General features: G+C 34.5%; 1 protein-coding gene across 2 annotated transcripts in view; it reads left to right on the top strand.

The window, feature by feature from the left end:
- Window positions 1–19,637, top strand: part of CFAP20DC (CFAP20 domain containing) — a 77,787-nt gene that overhangs the window by 29,074 nt on the left and 29,076 nt on the right. For both annotated transcript variants that reach the window (XM_059823355.1, XM_009811084.2), the window contains exons 9-12: window positions 539–719; window positions 1,274–1,420; window positions 7,536–7,867; window positions 12,727–13,140. In XM_059823355.1, the coding sequence (XP_059679338.1) occupies window positions 539–719; window positions 1,274–1,420; window positions 7,536–7,867; window positions 12,727–13,140 (1,074 nt within the window). The remainder of the gene's footprint in view (window positions 1–538; window positions 720–1,273; window positions 1,421–7,535; window positions 7,868–12,726; window positions 13,141–19,637) is intronic.

Genomic DNA, 19,637 nt, shown 5'->3' with positions numbered 1-19,637 from the left:
AGTAGGTCATGTGATGCTGTCAATTACAATGCCAGGGAAAACAGCTGATCTCACTCTACCAGCAAACAATATGCAGGTTTTAGGAGTCTGGTCAGGACTACAATTCTCAGTTCAACACCGTGAATAAAGGATCCAGCCAAAGGAAGCAGACTCTTCCGTAGGAAGCCAATTGAAAGCTAAGATGTAAAATGAGATTCCTTTCTCTGAAGAAGAAAGGACTCCTTCTGAGGTGTAGAAGAGCCACAAGTTTCACTGTCATTTTATCCAGATAGTGAATTTTAATTTTTTTTCCTTTTCTTTGTCTTGTTCTCCTTTCACTCAGTGGAAAAAAACCCCTGCCTGTTACTAGACTGTGAAGATTGAAGATACCATGCGGAACTGTACCTACCATAAAGTTTCCTGAAAAGATAATAGTTAAAAAAAAAAATTTTGAAACATTTATTTGAAAAATAAGATTAATTCAAAATGTGTGTTTACCTTTGAGTATTTTGAAAGCTGTTATGTTTTTTCTTTCATTAAGAAAATAATGTCTTTCAAGGTAACAAAGAACCGGGGTAGCAAAAGTAATAGATCATGCCGACTTCAAAGTTCAGGAAAAGGAACTGAATCCATACAAGACATTGAGAGACTGGAGCTATCGTTCCTACCATGCAATGATTCTTTAGATCAAGGAGATAAAAGAAATACTCACCAAACAACTAAAGATGTGTGTCAAAATGGTAAGAGTGTAAAACAAAGAATATGTAGAGTTTACAAACTGCCAAAATTTTTGCATGATTCTGACTTCAGAATGTAAGACTTAATTCTCTGTTTTTCTAATCCTTTATCTACCTTGTTAATTACTGAAGACATTTATATAAAATCATCATCTCCTGTATGATCTTGAATAAATGCTCATTCTCTCTGCAGGTATTGGTATTGTTTGAGCCAGGGATAACCACCTGCTGGCAGTAGCCACAGATTATACACATATTCCACTTTCCCTCATGCTGTGTATATAACTGGGCTACTGCAGTGGTTCTTGATTATTTTGCAGACTTTTGCAAGCCTGTTTTTTATAACTTCTATGGCTTGCCCTTCTTCCATACCTACTGTTAAATTTTTACTTCCTTGTGACTCATACTCCTGCTGCTCTACAAGATTCCCATGCTGTTTGGAAGATGTTTGTATCCCAGGTCAATGCTCTGTATGCTGTTTTTCCATGCCTCAAGTAAGAAAAGCACACAATATGAGCATTCACAGGCATTTCATAAGCTTCTGGGTTGTATTTCAGACCCTGCAATTCAGACTCAGAAAACCTCTGAGAGTGGAAGAGCAGATTTTCAGCTCACCTCATCACAAGGACCATCAGCAGACAAGAACAGTCATACAAGATTATGTCTAAAAAATGGAGCCAAAAACACACTGGAGACAACCAGTGGTATGGTGCTCATTTTATGTTGGTTTACATCTCAGTTATGTGTGGTGTGGGGGACTATCTGTTGTTAATTTCAAAGAACCCAGAAGCAGTTCACATAAAATATATATATATGTCTGTGTTGTAGGGGATTATGGAAATCAAACACCCTGCAACAGAATTGGTTTTGAGCATTGATAAAAATTTGCAGGATTAAGCAGAGTACCAGAGCAGTGAATGAATAAAAAAAGAAAAATTCAATGCTCTCATAATTAAAGGGAAAGAACTAAAAATAATTTATTCTTTAAATCCCTATTAAATTTAATGCTAAAGACTCCAAACATCAAATGTATGAGAAATTTTACTTGTCCCAGATAAGAGTTTAGGATATTAATTATGGTACCCATGTAATATCAGATTTTTTTCTTTTGTTTTTCAAGTTCAGTAGTGAATTTTCTTTTTTTTCATACTCACAGAAAGACATCTCAGCTTATGGGTTTTTTCCCTTTTACACCTATCTGCCAAACGGTGTGGATATTTTTTGTCATACAGTGTTAATCAACTTGCTTTGCATGTGTCTGGAAAGTACATTATTGAGGCAAAAATAACTCTTGTCTCTGTGGAAAAAGTAGTGTTACTTTCTATTAAAAGGCATAGCCACCAACTTGTAAAGTGGGCAGATTACTCAAATCTGCTCAAAATTGACCAAAGAAATTTTCCTTCACATTGTGAGTTATTTCCATTTTGTTTAATCTTTGGGATGTTTAGAAGCAATTATATACTATGACAATGTCAGTAACCTGTAATTGCTATTATGGGTTTCAAAATTTGACTGCAATAGATGCAAGATGCTAAGGCAAGTAGAGCCTTCTGGAGAATTTTTAAATTACTTCCTATTTACCTGCATTTTGAGGATTCTAAGCCAGGAATCACTGTCTTATTTGTTCTTCATCTAGAACACCAGGGCCTCTATCTCTTGCTAGATATTCAGAAACATGAATCAACACTTGTTATTTTATGTAAATATAAGTGATATGAAAAGACAGAGTCTTAGGGCGGTAGACTGGCATGTCTAAATGCCCTTTTGTAAATTCAGAAGCAGAGAGCTGCAGATGAAAGCTATGTATAAACACTGCTATTTTACTGTTTGTGAGAATGAAAACTGTTTCTATGTAGTCTTGATTGTGTGTACAGGCAGATAAAGTCACCATGTGAGTTTATAAGTTACAATTCTCCAAACTTTTTTTTCCATGTTTTGATTGCTTGGCACTGGTAGCTCAGTTTGCAGATTTCAGTTTCTTTTCAATACATGAAGATGTCTAACTATATGTAGATGACTTAATGGTTTCTTTATCCTGTAGTACTGGATTCATCTGTGTTGAAGAGATTCCTATAGGCAACCTCTTCATCAAGGGAAGTCCTCTTCTATGCTCTGTTCTGAACTTCTTCCAAAGTGAGATAAACTTGACCTCAGAGAATGGTAGGCATTCTTTGAGGAAAAGTTCACAGAGAAGGTGGGGAAATGCAAAAGCAGAAACATCTAACAAAAAATGAGGAACCTAATAATTTTAAATAAAATTACACCATTCAGCATATACATCTGCATAAAATACTGTACAAATCATTTACAAAAGGTGAAGTGTACACTGACGTTGTCAGATGAGAGAACAAAAACGCTTCTACCCTTTTCTTACGAAACTGTTTCACATTTGCATTCATATAAAAACAAATGCCTTTCTAATAAAAGCCAAGAAATTACGATTTCTGTGATAACTGGTGTTGTAGCTGCTGTTCATGCACACTGTCAGGATTGTAACCCAATAAACCTCAGGACAATGTTCTAGTCAGGAAGCCCAACAACTGATCTTGCTCCGTAGTGAACGACCACAAGCTTGGTTCAGTGGTGATGACTCACCCAAAAGCATAGTCCTGACATTTCTGACAAAGTGTTAATGTACATACACCTGTGACAAGTGATCGGCACAAAACCACACTCCCCAAGCAAGCGCACACTTACATGGTTTCTGGCTCCCTGTTTATACTATGGTCAAAACAAGTTACATCAACAAGAATCTATCACACACTACTCTCTTATCACGAGGCATATCCTATGGTGATTTTGGGACAATACTGCACTTGTTCTGCCATTAGCTTGAGTAAATATTAATTTAAATTTGGGGGGGGGGGAGGAGCTTTCACAGGTGATCTTATTACCTTAGAGGTTAGTCACTATTTATAATAATATCTTTTAGATTTATTACAGAGCTCAAATCAGCATGTCTTCTGTAGCAGGTGTGCAGTACCTTTACAAAGGTAAATTGTTTTTAGCAAGGGAAAAAATAAAACAAGTGAGCATTGTTTATAGTTTGCCAATTTCATTTATGCAATGCTGAAACCTTCATTAAAATGTTAGGCTGCAATTAGAAGCTTTAGCATAAGTCTGACTGTGTAGAAGAACTAATTAGATGTTTAGGTGATCATTCTTGCATTTATCTTGTTTGCTGCAACGTTGTGATTACATAGCAATTTGCATATTTTGCTAAGAAGATCGTCCAAATTGTTCATTACAATTGACATGGAAATGCTGAGTTCAAAAGAAATTCCAGTATAGTTTGTGGTGGGGAGATAATAGGATTTGGTTTGGTCCAAAACACCCCATATCTTTCACTTGTAGACTATTAACAAAACGCTGCACTGACTACAGGTTACAGAAGTTGCTGAATTCATAGCCAGCGTAAAATGTCATCTTATAGCCTTACAGACTTTTCTGCCTTCCCCCTGTATATTTCATTAAGAATAAGTACTGTGTTATACAAACTAAGATTTGCATTTAACTTATTACTAACACAAGTATATTTCTTCCATCATCTCTGGAACCAAATGTTGTTCTTCACAGAAAATGTTAGCCTAAAAAACCAGAATATTCAGGCTAAATAGTATATAGTCACTAAATCTTTTTAAGTAGTTCTTTATATTTCTGAAGTACTTTTGATCTGAGTAAAGACATTACTTCACTCACATGGTGAATAAAGTGATGTGTAAGAAGTTTTTGGATGTCTGTGTCAGAGCCAGGAGCAGGAGTCAGGAGTTTAAGCTTCTAACTGCCTCTTCTTCTCTAAGCACTTGACAAAAACTGTTACTTAAGATTTCTGTTTTATATTTTGATTCTTAATTCAAAATTGACTTAAAATCACAAAAAACAAGTGGTTTAAGACCTTTTTTTTTCTTCAGAATTCATTATAAAATTTTATCTATAATGACCTCTGCAAATTAAACAACAACAACTGCATCAGAAGTCATTCTAATATGAGAATAGAATAGGTGAGACTCCAGTTAGGGAAGTTGGTTGTTATTAAGTCAGTAGGCCATAATAAAATTAAGCCACTCCTCTCTACTCATTCACAGTCCTTTGTGCAGAAAAATTAGCAGATTCTCATGAAGTAGGTTGTACACTAAATGTATAACCGTACCATAGAGGGCTCGTTACAGTAGTCTGAGCTATTAGTGCATATTTGAAAACTGCAAAGACAGCATGATACATGTCAAGTCTAATTTCATGACAGGGGAAAAGGCCTTCTGAATACTAAAGAAGTGTATGTTGTACATCTTAATCTTAGTCAAGCCACTTAAATTGAAACCTAGTAAAATGTGTCTAGATTAAACTGTGGAAGGGTGAGTGACAGACTGCTCAGAAGACTGCAGAGTGCTGAGGTAGGAAAAACTGCAAAAAATCCAAAAATTTTCATAGCTAGGAAAGTTTTGAAGATATTTTTTGTTTTGAAAAACGCAGCAAGTTGAAAATTTTAATATCATTGACTTAGGAAAAAAGAGTTAAGAGCATTTCAGACTTGGCATCCAGAATAGCTGGGGAAAAGATCTCTTTACATACAAGAAAGTTGTCCAGCCAATTGAAGTTTGGGGATAAGTAACATTTTTGTGGCATTTCTGCATAGCACTTTCTGGAGTTGCAGATGTGGCAGCATCTCCAGGGCCAAAGACATTCAAAACTATTTCAGACTTGGGCCAGATTCCTATTCCTATTGGGACAAATGATTGAGTACTTTAAAATACTGATTTAGTGCAAAGTAATTTTTTAATCATGTTAGGTCACAAAATCAGTTGGGAAAGAAAGTTCCTGAGTCTTTGTTCTTGAGCATCCTAATGCTGTGTTCAGCTTCATGGGAAGAGTTAGTGAGAAGATCCCTCTTTCGTTTCATTTTTATAGGGAAAATGATTACTTAAAAAATGCAGCTTATGTAGATATTAAAATATAGTGAAAGCATAAAAACTGTGAAATGTGAGTTCATGGTTAATACTGTGTTTTCTCTTATGATTTCAGTTGTTTTATTCACGTACAGCCTTTCACATGTAATTCCAATTGCCTGACTAAGAAATATATGTTATCAGAGGAGTGTGACATAATCTTGAGTGATCAAAGACAGGAGAATTCTGCTCTAGTATCCTCCTTTGAAAAACTTGCAGTTATTGATCAGAAGAAAGGTCATTGGGTTTAGACAAATGAAGGGCGATTCTTAAGTTTTGAAGAGTCTCACTCATTTCTTGAGGCTCTTGAAAAAACTAGTCCAAAATATTTGTAAAATAAATGGCATTACTTACATGCTCATCTTTCAAGTCTTTTATTAATTAAAGCAAGGTGATATTTCTCTATATTTACAAAATAGACTTTTTTTATGTCAATAGACGATGATCTACTAGATTGTTTTAAACCAGCATGATTATCTAATATAAAAAGAGTTTACTAGAAAAGCCTTGGGGCTTCTGACTATAGATGGTCTTCATGTAGAGACTGAAAAATAGTCTCTTCTGGAACAAGTCGATGCAAGCCATGAATGTACAAGATGTGTTAAGTCCCTGCTTTTCACTGGTTCCTAGTACAAACTACTGTTTAGGATATTAACTGGAGTTTGGTAGCTTTACTAGCTATCTTCAGTAAACTGGAAGAATCACTGGAAAAAACAACCCAGTAAGAAGACAGCTGTTTCTCCTGGCATTCTCATTCTTCTTTCCTTTGCCTTCATTTATGGTGGTTCAGACTTTTTTTTTTTCCTGCCAAAGCTGCTGAATCTGCCTGAAGTGATAATTATCTCTTACAAAACTAAAAAGAGTAGAATACCATAGTAAGCTTACTGTCTTCTGTGACAGCAAGCAGTTTATTATTGCAGTGCAACTTTATTATTATGTTTTTAGTATTTTTTTATTGAGGCTTTTTTAATACGGTTGGTGGTAATTTTGTTTTATGGAGCCAGAAAGTTTCAAGATCTAGTGAATAATCCACACCACACTACCTTTAATGAAGATAAGGGAGTATTGCATACTTGAGCAATTCTCCTTTTCTCAGATGCTATTTGAGATTGGTTTTAATCAATCAAATTGACATTTTTTTCTATACCATCATTCCAAACAGTAAAATATAAGTTAACAATAAGAGTGTAAAAATGGCCTTCTCATGTTTATCTGGTGCACTCAATCTTTAAAACCATTTCTATAGTTTATTGTTTGTTTTAAAATTGGCAGATTAGTACTGCCTATATTCAGGGAAACTTGGTGAAACAGGTATCTTCATGCATTTTTCATGTCACACTATTTTTCATCAGAGCTGTAGTTTAAAATGGAGATTTAAACCATGAGCTCTGGACATAAAAGAAAGTGTAGAATTTCAGCAATAAAGAAGCAGCAGATTGTAATATTATGAACTTTCTACCATGCGTGATTTTTTTTTTTAAATGTCAGCCACACAAAATGCCTATAGAAAAAGATCAATAGCCAAATTTAATAAAATAATGTTTTCCAAGAATGAAATTCAGTTGAACAGCTTCAATCTTAACAGCTAAATAGTTTCAGATTTTCAAATTGCAGGCTTGCATGTCATATATGATAGCCTGCGGATTTTTTTGAGCTGTGATCTGGAAATGTTTTGATTAACGTTGCCTCACTTAGAAGGCAGCCTGATCTTTTTTGTTGCATCCTCGTTACTCTTCCAACTGTATAAATCTGATAAGCAGAATGTTTCTTTATTAGAAAAACTTATTTTGTTGTACAATTTCCAGATAAAAAGAGAGTGATCAGGGTAAAATACAATTTACATATTTGGCATTAAAATAAACATTGTACGTTTCAGATGAATGGGTGTTTCCAGAAAGTTTTACTGAGAGTATTCAGTTGGATAGGAGTGAGCAGTTAATAGCTGCTGAAGATTCAGCTTGCCATAATTTAACCTCATCACCGAATGCCTCTGTTGAACATCACAGCAACGAAACAGGTGATCACCATGTGAATAATAAAGAGATTTTCACATTTTCATCAAGACCTCGATCAGCGCCTCATGGGAATTCTCCAAATATGTCACCAGAACGTTGCATTTTCCCTCTGGATTTGAAGCAAGACAGTAACGGAGTACATAGGAAAACCCAAAATGAAGATAACTTTCAAGGAACTGACAGCAGTAAAGAGGTAAGCCACTTTGTACATGTAATTCTTGATAAAGTAGTCTTCATCCTAAAACTCCTAGGATGAGATTCTGTCTCCAAGCTAGACAGAGAGGATAAATCATCTTTTCCCCATACACATACAAGTAGATTTGTCTTTGTCAGGTTGCTGTCTGTAACTGGATACAGGAGTGAAAATGCAGGTATACCCTCTGTAACAAGTGGACAAAAGAAACGTAACTCTCTGACAACTCCTGTGCTAACAGGAGAGATGTGAGTATAGTGCATCATTACAACAAAAAAGATTTTAGGAAAGCCTGCATCATAGATTTGAGCAATTATGGTTGAGCAAGAGTGCAGTAAATAAGGCTTTGTTGTCCCTTTAAAAACTCTAAGTAGGGACTCTTGCTCACCAACATTGTCGAAAGTGAATTAAGAAATTTCGGCTTTTTAATGTCACTTGATGGTTGGCATTTCTGCTTTATATCCTGCCTGATCTGTGTCAGCATCATCAACTTTAATTCTTTTGCAATGTGGAAATCTTTCAGCAATAAAATTAATGAAAGAAAAGAAATACTTTTTTAACAAATATATCATCTGATACTATATAGAAATTCACCAAATTGTCAATGCACTGTATAGTTGCATTGTCATTACAGTAACTGCTAAAAACTTAGACCTTTATGAACATTCTATTTCATTTTTAATTATAAAATCTGTTTCTTAGCATTCCAATCTGTTGCTCATAGCTGAGAAATAAAATGCAAGATACTGCTCTATATGCTGTATTTCTGAGAAACCAAATTGCTGATGCTAATTATAAGAAATAAAATTTTTCTCATGTTTTTTTTCCTGTGGTTGTGGGGGTTTTCCTGTTATCTGGGGCAGTGTATTATTTTTTTAACTTAAACCCATAACACTTTGTTTCAAACAAAGTTCCAGAATTTCAGAATTAAATCAGTTTTAGTCAGGCTATTAGTTCATGAGCAGTGCTATATGGGATACCATTCTGAAGATACAGAACTGTTTGGATTTCAAAAAATTTCTTTGTCCATTATTCTCATGAAAACCCAGAGAGGTTACTGTAGAAGCTAGGTTAAGAAAGTAGTTCCATAATGTAAGAATTATGGAAGCTTTCCAGCACTGTCATTTACTCAGTTTCAGTAATTTCCAATTTGATTGCAATTTTTTTTTTTTTTTGGGGGGGGGGGGGGGCGTGGGGGGGGTGGTGTATTAAAGTCCTTTATAAAGATATGTCTCCAAAGCAGTGTAAAAATGGCAAACGGAATTTCTGAAAAGGTACCAAAAAGTAAAGTCCGTGCTATCATGAGTGAAAATAGTGTCTTTCGAAACACAGTGCGTATGGCATATTTAACTGATGAACTATAAAGCAAGACAAATTTACGTGAATTAATAAAAAAAACTAAATTAATCATTAAACTTTGGTGCTTAAGCCTTTAGTGAAGAAGATAGCTAACTCCCCATGCCGTCCTCCTACTCCAGAGATCCAATGCCAATTGCACAAAGAGAAAGCAGTAGCCAAGTACTACTGCTTTTACAGCACAAGAGGAACATTGGGGCGCAATATTAATGGCTGTTCTAGAAGGCTGATGCAAGAGAGGCTGGTAGAAGATCTTTATCTTCTTTAAAAATATTTAAGGTATTATATAAACTAAAAACTTTTCTTTGACTATGTGCCAGGGGTGAGCTAGGGAACAGCCTTTGTTTCATTCATTAACTTTGGATGCAAACTGCATTAAATAGTATCAGCACTGCAGCTAGAGATGCATTAGACTTACAAAACTGGAAGATAATTACATTAAACAAATCTACAGCATGCTAACAAATTATCAAGAGGTTTTTTCTCAATCTAACTACTACATTAGTAATTCATAGTTAAGCCTTTCTTTCATGAGAAAGAAGTCACTGAACCAACAAATTACTGAGCAGTCATATTTTGCCCATATTCATCCTCTTCCTTGTACAGATCATTCTGTGTTGCTTCTTGAAGTAAGCTTTATACTGATAGTCTGGGTACACATTTAATATTCAGATTGCTCTATTTTGCATTACTGAAGTAAATTAGAAACCAGTTTTATTTCAAGCACTGAAAATACAGGAAAGAGTATCCTGGAAAAGCCGTGATAGCTGAACATATGACTGCTGACTAAATAATATCTATTTAGCACAGTTTAATGTATCTTTGCAAAATTACCAAAATTCTTTAGCCCAACCATAATGTTTCACAGTTTACTTCACCTATATGACAGAATATTTGACTAAGTTATGCTGAATCTTGCAGTGCTTTTTAAAAATATGTTAATCTTGCATGCTGAAATAAGCTACATTGTTGCAGGTTTTCACACTATTTTTGTTTGTCATTATCATTGTATTACAGCTTTCTTTGAAATTCAAATACATTATGTTTGTGTATAACACAAATGGATATGTACACACTCTTGAACTATATCAAATAAGATAGATATCTCAACCTACAATTTAAATAATTGCATGTGAGCATAAATTGCCTTTGTCCTGGAAAATATAAGTAAAACTTAGTTTTAATTAAAAAAAAAGGAAGATTTTGCATATCTTTGTAGTTTAAATATCTCAGACTAGTAAAAATTCCAAAAATTCTAAAAGTTTTCCTTGGGATTTTGTGTCATTGCATCGTGAATTAAAAAATTACAATTAAAGGGGCTAAATCCCGGTTTCATCCTAGTCTACATTTGAAGTTAGTGGAGAATTACATACTTTTTTATTAAATCTGTGGAAAATAAGTATTATCTACAAAAAATATTTACTTAATTTAAAATATAAGAGACAGGTTATGCATCAGGATAAATCTCAAATAAGTGGACATTGACTTTTTTTATGTTGCATATACTGAGAACCATAAGACATGCACAATAACTGTGCTAGAATTATATGTTTTATGTAACTTTTGTCTTTTGGGGAGGAAATGTTTCAGCCTGCAAACTGAAAGTGGCAAGTATTTATAAATTTAGTGGTTACTAATTAGTCACTGAAATAGTTCAATGCTATTATTCAATTATCAGAGCCAAATAATCAGTAAAGGATAAAAATTGCTTCTTGTTTTGGAACCATTCACCATCAAGTGACTTATTTTGTAATTATATGAAAGTCCATGCTTTCAGCTCAAATTTCTGTCAGACACTTTGTATAATTAAACTTGTCATGGCAGCATTTATGGACTCTGTCAAACCTAGAGCAAAACAAAGAACTCTTGCTGATTGCAAGAGTTGTGCGAATGTGACAGGTGTAACCACATGTCACATGGTGCTATCAAAAATGCTGTTTTAAGTGTAACAGGCAAGTTCATCGGTGAAGCCTTCAATGAGGAAATGAGAATTTTTCTGTCCTTATACGATTCAAAGCATAAAGGCATAAGATTAAATAAGATAATGTACTCTTGCAAAGGGTGATGGATAATTTCACTCTGATACCTCATTATTAAAGCTCAGCATACAAAGGGACTATATCCCATCTGCTCCTAGTAGGTGGCCCTCTGGAGGGATTAGAATGATCTTAAAATTACAACCCAGCAAGAGCAATCAGTTTTGTGTATCCAGAACTGCCCATCTGCGTGCTCTTTCAAGGAATACAATGCATCAGTGGAAGTGCTCATTCCTCAGGAAAATCATTCTCATCTTCAGTTTACATGTGCTGCACTGTAGTTAATCAAGCAAACTTTATTTATGTTTCTGGCACCATTCATGATTTAGTATTTAACAAATTATTCTAGAACCTAGATATGTATGGCTGAAGAGACTTGGAAAGGTGGGACGGATTTAAGCTTCAGATAAAGCAAAGTTATCCATTTATCTCTAATCTGTGGGGGGAAAAAATACGGTGTTTTCTTTAGTAATCTTCTGTCTTAAGTTAACCTAACTTAATATGGGTTTCCAGCACAGATTTTGAGATAACTTATGGCAAATAAATGTACATGAAAAAGAGGGAAATACAGATTTGTGTTTCAAGGAAATTACTAAGTCAGGGAATAAAACTATAAACTTCCAAAACGTGTATCATTAATAAAACTGAGGGATTATTTTCTTGAATATGCATTTCATTCTGTGTAGTCCAGTCCTGGACTCACTGAAGTCAGTAACAAACTTGGGTCACTTTCATTTGCAGTAGGCCTGCAGACCTTGGCTATGAGAGGCATATTGAAGATGATACTTCAGTGTCTTATTGAATCTTGCAATATATACTGCCTTAAGAAAAAACATTGAGGAAAACAATAGATGTGCAACCCCTTTATTTTTCTTTCCATGTGTTTGGACTTGCTGTTTGTTGCTGATGGGGTATGAGTGAACCTCATACGTTTGATTCATGGGATATTTTGCAGAGACATTGTTAGAAGCATGAACATAAGGCTAACAAACTAGCCTTCAAAATTCTTAAATGATATTCAAATGGTACTGAATATGATATTCAATTATATTACCAGAGGTGAGCGAAGTAATCTCAGCATGAGTTATTTCTTCTATGTTTAATTTGAAGATGCAATGTGAAAATACGGAATATTAATAATTCAATGAAAAGACATCATTGTCATGGACTTTCTGCTTACTTTTGGTTGTACAGTTGTAATTAATTTTATTGAAATTATGGTTATCATGTAACACACAGGTTTGGGAGGTCACCAGTATTCTAAGTTTGGGCCAACATTTTGAAAAGCGTAATCTTGTCTCTCTCTCCTCTTCTTTCTCCTCTTCGTTACTTTAGATGTAATAATATGTTGCAAATTTAGAATTAGGCAGCAGAAATTAAAGAGCTATTTTGAAATTTTAAGGTTATGTAAAACTGTATTGTGTGATGATGAGAGGAAATCGCTCTTGCTTTGTTTCCTAAATTTAGGATGAGAACAATGAATTCATCCAGCTTACTGAGAACCTTGAGATCAGCCACAGCAGGCAAGGAACATCTGATTCAGCAGTTTTTAAAGAGATCCCATTAAAGAGGTTGTCATGGAGAAATGAATACTGGAAGAATAAGGAACACAGCAAACATAACACAGAAGAGACCATCTTATCAAAACCACAGAGTTCCACTGTGAGAAGAGCAGATTCTCTTAGCTCTCAGAGAAACTTAAAACCTACCCTTTCTCTTTCTCCAACTGGGAGTAAATCTGAATTTTTTAAAGTAATTCCAAATGGATCTGAAAAAAATGAAAGATATGAAGGAGTTTCTGGTCAATTAAAAAGATCCGTCAGTAAAAGGTCCCTCAAGAAAATCTCAAGAGAAAATCCATGTCTGACAACACAGACTTGTGTAAGTTATTTTTGCTTTGAAATTGAAGTATTAGATTGTATAGAGAAGCTATATTAGGTATACCTATTTGCATGAAGTGAGAAATAATATGTCTTTCATCCAGATATGTTCTAGTTTCATCATAACAGTATTTACTGAGCTCACTCTGTTGAAAATTGATTTCCTAGGTTTTTGTGGCACACAAAACAGTACTCTAAATAAAACAGAAATCACAGAGGTTTGTAGATAAAAAGAGGTGTCATTGAGCAACTCACATTTTGGAAATATGCGAGTTATAAAGTTTGGGGCTGAAAGATTACAAATGAAAATTGACAGACTTTGAATTGATATATTAACAAGTGACCATAGAAAGAGCATTAATCTAGGTACTTCATAGTCTCTCTGCAACAGCCCTGAAAAATAGTAAATCATGTGATTGAGGGCTAGCAGTAAGGCTATGTCATAGGCTAAATTGCCAGCCTACTAAAGGAACTGTTACATTCACCGAAGTGTTGTTTTATCCCTAGTTTTTTCTTCCTGGATTTTCCATATGGAAACACGCAGTAATTCGATGAACAAGTTTGTCTGAAGCTAATTATGTTCTTAAATATTTCCTAATAGCTAATTCTTGTCTTTTCAGCTTATAATGACGTGCTTTGAATCAGGAACTGGAGCTTAAGAAACAAGTGTATTCTGTAAATCACAAATGTTCCATGTTTTTAGATAGAATTCTTCTGGGCTTAGAATTACTGCAGATCCATATCTTTTAACATGTGACCTCTTCTCTAAATGTGTTATGAGTAGGTTAGATTTATTCCTGAGTACCTGAGAGTGGAACACACCAAACTTCTTCCTCAGGCTTCAGAGATCTTTTTTTCAGACATCAGCTAATACACTGTGAGACCAAAGACTTACACAGCTAGCATCTTCTGTCCAGCAGCTGTCAGTCATAAATGGCTAGGGAAAAGCACAATGCAAGAACAGAGCAAGCATCCAGCGATACCTCACCAGCATGCCCTGCAGGCTTCCTTGCAGCAATCCATAGCTTAGCAGTTTCTTCAGTGAAATGTATTGTGTTTGTGGTAGATAACTGGTGGTAGAATTTTATTCCACAAATCTGTGTAGTTGCATTTTGTATCTATATGGCCTTTGCCTTGTGACAGTGAATTTCAGAGTTTAACTGCTATTGTGGGAATTTGTTTTGAATGCACTCTCTCATTCCTGGTGCTTTCTCATTCTTGTGTTTGTTATAAGAAACAATGAATAATCTTTTTTTAATAATTATTATTCTTACCTGTGCCACTTACACTTCCCCTGCAATTGTCTCTTCTACAGGTCAAGGAGTTTTATGGTATTTAGTCCCAGGATTGATTGCTGTTTTGTGATTTTTTTTTTTTTTTTTTAATTTTTTTTTTTTTTAACCCAACAATGTTGACTTTAGCTACTGCATGATCATTAATGTAAGAGTGTTTTCTGGATAGTAATATCTTGAACCAGGAATTGTGCACTGCTGGGGACCAAAAGAATAGAGGCTTCTCTTTTTTTGTGGCTCTATGAAGCAGTTATATATTCTTTGGAAAAAATTACCTATATGTCATGTTGCAAGACATTACTGTATCTTGTTTGCATGAAGGAAATGGATGTCTTCCATCATTATTGTGTTTTCTGTCCTTGTAGCTTGTCTCATCTGCTATAGGATACTGCAGTTACCATTCCAGTCAGGGGGATGTGCTGTCATTCTGCTATGGGAATTTTAGTCTGTAGCAATTCTGTTACTTGTTGATACCATTAATTTTAGTTATCTGATTTGACAGCATCTGTGAAAAGGGAAGCAGGAGTGACTAGTTCCATGGGACAAGGTTGCTACTGCTGGTTAAGCCATGACAGAGGGTCATCATGCAGAACAGTTCTACCTGCCTACTTTTGGCTGCTGTGGCTGCTGAGGATGGACCACACTGCAGCTAATTGCGGATATAGAAATCTAGGCACTGGGCTAGGAAGAGCAATCCAAACCGGGCGTCAGATTAAAGAATAGTGTCTAGGAAAGCCTATGTTCAGCTTTTCTGTGTATCTTTCGTAGGGGAAAGCACATACTGCCATGCCACTGATGCTTCAGTGCGTTTTTGTGAAATGAGTCCCTTTTGATACTGATGTAGGGGTTGGGTTATATGTATCTCATAATCCTGTGGGATAGTCTATCTTCCTGTATACTGCAAGTAGCTTATTGGATTGTGTAAAGGCCTTGCACTTTTCCTGATAAAAACGGAACATCCTTTTCCATGAAGGGTGTGGAGACTGGTTTCCTTTGGGAAGGAAGCAGATTAGGGAAAGCCAGGGGAATGAAATACAGTAATGCAGGTGAAAATCAGAAGCAGTGCTGAAACCTTATGGTGATTTTGAGAACTTCAGGATAACAGTGGCCATCCAAGCACAAAGTATACTCACTGTCCTACGGGATATAGTTGCTGGAGTTAATAGAGTAGTAATCATCAGTTAGGAAGTGAGCAAAATTAGTGACAGAGGCCAAAGACATCAATGAAAAATGTCAGTGGCTGGTGGTGTTAAAGACAATAAAAAGAAAACAATTTTTAAAAAAGCAGAGAAAATCCTACCAATAGCAGCATATATTCTATGTATTTATTATCTGGAAAAGACATTAGAATTGCCACTAGTGATGCATAAAATGTGGAAGAATGCAATGCATGTGTTCTTTTGTATTTGGGAAGAAGTAAGATGTTTCTATAATTTTTAGTGACAGGAAGACCCCAGTTGATACTGATAATCTGATTCTCTTTCCTAGATGTGTTAATATCCATGTATCTGTAAGTGTATATTAAAATTTGTTTACATTTTACATTCACTTTCCCTCTTAGTTTTATGTATACGGGGTTTTTTTGTAATTGTGGTATTAGATGCAAAATTTCTAGTTCCCAGTAACTATTCACATTTTTGTGATTAAATTTATTCCTCCCTTGTTTTCTGATTCTTTTCAGTTTCGGAAAATCGTTCCACTTAAAATTCAACTATGTTTATTACTAATCATAACTGTAACCTCTTTGTCTGTAACAAATGAAATGATATATTGATTACTTTCCTAAAAGATGTTATCAGTGTTTAATGCAATAATCAACTTTGTCCTCTAGAATGTAACTAAATATAGACTAGCTAGGTGGATTGCAAATAAGTTTTTAAAGTGTTAGATATATTTTACAACTTTTTTGTGATATTTTAGTTTAAAAGATGAAGTAAAAGACCTATCATTTTTCCTCTGCTTGATAAATAGTTGATTACTAAATTAGACAGTAGGGGTACTACCATACTGCACTTGTAGCTGTAAATGTATTGCACATCTAATTTGTTGCTTGTAAGTATTTTTTGCAAGGACAAAGCCTATTATCAATGTATAGAAACTCAGGAGTGAGATACTTTGTTTTATTGCTACAAAATACAAGATGAAAGTATCTGGCAGATTTAGCTCTCATACTTGATTTGATCAGGCAATAAAATTTTCCCATCCAGAAGCCTTTCCTTGGAGTTCTTTGATACTTCTTTTTGTACTAGGCCATGGTCAAAATTTGAAGCCAATTTGAGTGCCACTGACTGCCTTTTAAACAGTGGTTGTTTATATGAGAAAGTATGTTCACCTAGCACTCACAGAATAAAGTCAAATATATATATTTTTATGAATTTTTATTAAAAATATTTCCAATAATTATAAAATTAATATAATAAGCTAATTGAATGTGGCCTTTTTCTGACCACATACATATGTAAAGCTTTTTTTGTATCTGCTGGAGCAGTTTTGCAGGAAGAAAGTAGTATTCTAGGTCCCTGCAAGTTTCAAGAAAAGAAGTGCTGACATATAATATTGTTAACTACAGTGAGACAGCATTGGAGTTTTTTTGTTGGCTGTGGGCATGTAATTATTTTATTTCTGTTTTGAAACACTGTTTAATGTTTTAAGAATTATTTATTAAAGGATAGTTTCGTATGAAAGGGAATTAGAGTGAGAGTTTATAAGAGAAGTAGTCTCTTCTAATCTGCTTATACGGAGGACTGGTAAAGAAAAAAAATGTTTAACCAACTCTTCTTGCGATCCGTTTGGTAACTACTTAATACGCTTTAACGACCTGGTTGCTTGCAATGTTTTATTCATGTTTTAATAGAGTTCTCTATTATTAAGTTCAAATATTTTTAATTAAGAAAGAAGTACAGCCCTCTGGGTAATATTGCAACCATGTAGATAGCTGGTAATTAAAGTTTTCCGCACGTATAACTACATTCAAACAATTCTGAATAAATCATTTGAACCTAGAAGAATGCAAATGTCATTATATATTAAAAAATCATTTAAACAACAGGTTTTGTCAATCTAGCAAAAGTTTTAAGTGCTTAATAAAAATACTTTATCATAAGGGGAGGATGTGCAAAAAGACAAGATAAGCTTTTAATTACTAAATGAAATATTAATTTTAGTCAAATTTACAAGTATTGCAAAATTACTTCTTACATCAAAAGTTTCTCCTAAATTACAAAGTTAACTTAATCTCAAATTCAATTTTCAAATTCTCTCTCTGAAAATTGGCTAAGACAATACAAAATTTGTGAAGCGGCTTTTTTGTAGTAGTCATCTGAAGCTATAGAATAAATAGTCCAAACTATTTCTCCTTTATTACAAGGAGTTTATTGTACAGGATGTTAAAGACAGAAAGTTGTCAGGACGTCTGTTCTCTGTTCTGAGTATGGTATTTCTAGAGTGAGACCATTACAAGAAAAGAAAACAATGACAATTTGAAATAAGCTGGGGGAAAAAAACAACAAACGTTTTAAGTTATTTTGTAAAAATTCCAAAAATCTATGCCTCTTTCCTCATAGATGAAAAGGAAAAGACAAGCAGGGTTACGCAATGTTTTGCCTTTATTAAAAAGAGAATAAGAAAAATGTTCTTTCAATGCTTAGTGCGTTTATTCTGCATAGCACTAGTTCATGCTGTCATTTTATTGACTGCATGCCAATTGCTTCGTATATGAGGTAAGAAAGATAAGCCAAAGCTTCTTTGCATAATCAAATTTATGCAGAAGGCTTCTATATAGGAAAATTAACAGGAAATCAGCATCTTCACTAAGATCAAAAAAAGTTATAGCAGTTGTAGATCTGGTAGAATACTAATACATCAGAGAAAAGCAGACTTCCCAGATGTAACATAGCAAGCTTTCTGTGAAGTGAACAAATAACTAATAGTAACTGAGCTAATAACTTACGTTCAGTAAGGGTCTAGAGAAAACATCATATATTATTTTAGGATTAAAAATGTTAGTAATAATCACACTATACAGGAATGACGTTTTGACCTCAAAAGCCAGAGGTAAAAAAGGGCTGGCAGCTGTGCTAACAGCTTCTGTCACCTTCTTATACATTGTACAAAATGGCAGACTACATTTATCTGTGCCAAAAAGTAGCCTCTGAGTGCTTGAGGTGATTCCGTAGGAAAAATCTTTGCAAAGACATTTGACTTAAGAATTTGGGATACATAGTAAAAAACCAAAAATGTTTGCAGTAGGCTTTAGAACTAATTGTCTTTTTCACAAAGATTTGCATACTTGCACATGCAGCTGTTGCCATGTGAGCACCCTTCTGTCATAAATCCTGTTTTATGTGATATGTCTACCTGTTAATTGTCATTTTGCAGGCCCACTTCCCATCAAAGGGGGTTTACTTTGTTATTTCAGTGCTAATTTTGTTTTTGACTGGTTATTTGCAATAGATGGCTTTAAATGAAATCTTATGTCGTGGTAGTCAGAATGAAACGTCAAAAATATATCGTAAGAGTTGCTACTCCCAAAAACTTAATGTTGTGCAGCAGTCTTTACCGAATGGTACTTAATTTCTTAACTAGAATTAAAATAGGAAGTATTATTTTACATACTACTGAGATAATAACTGTTGATTTCTTTTATGGCACCCATGAGGAAATAAAAATATGCTACATGTTTTTATGGTAAAACTATTTTTGCAAATACGTAGTAAAATATTCTAGAGCTTGAGCTGAAATCAAGGTTCTGTTCATTGCATGATGCCGTTACGTGTATTATTAAAAAGGAAGGGTTTCTCTATATGTCCTTGATCCAAAATTCCCTTCCAGTGTGCGTTGTATCACACATCCTATACTTGGAGTTCAGCACTGTGAATGAATCTATAAGCATATCCCCAGTTAAACTTCTGGAGGGGAAATAAGTAATGTAGTATCCCTCATTATCTGGCTTTGCTTTGATCCCAAGGACAAAAAAGCTGGCAGGAGGGGGGATCAGACAGACAATAATGTTTTTCTGATTCCCAGAAAATACAGTTTTATTAAGGTATATGGAACTCCCTAAAACAGAAGAAAGTACTGTGTGTTGCTGAAAATAACCTCCTTTTTCAGCAGTGTTATCATATAATCTTTCTAGTGAAAGTGAGCACTTTGCATGTGAAATAGTAAGCAATATACATGAAAATCTAGGATATATACATATCTTTTT

This window comes from Gavia stellata, chromosome 12, assembly GCF_030936135.1.
Source record: "Gavia stellata isolate bGavSte3 chromosome 12, bGavSte3.hap2, whole genome shotgun sequence".
Taxonomy (NCBI): Eukaryota; Metazoa; Chordata; class Aves; order Gaviiformes; family Gaviidae; genus Gavia; species Gavia stellata.
The sequence above is the reverse complement of the archived record's forward strand: the minus strand, read 5'-3'. Positions and strand labels throughout refer to the sequence as shown.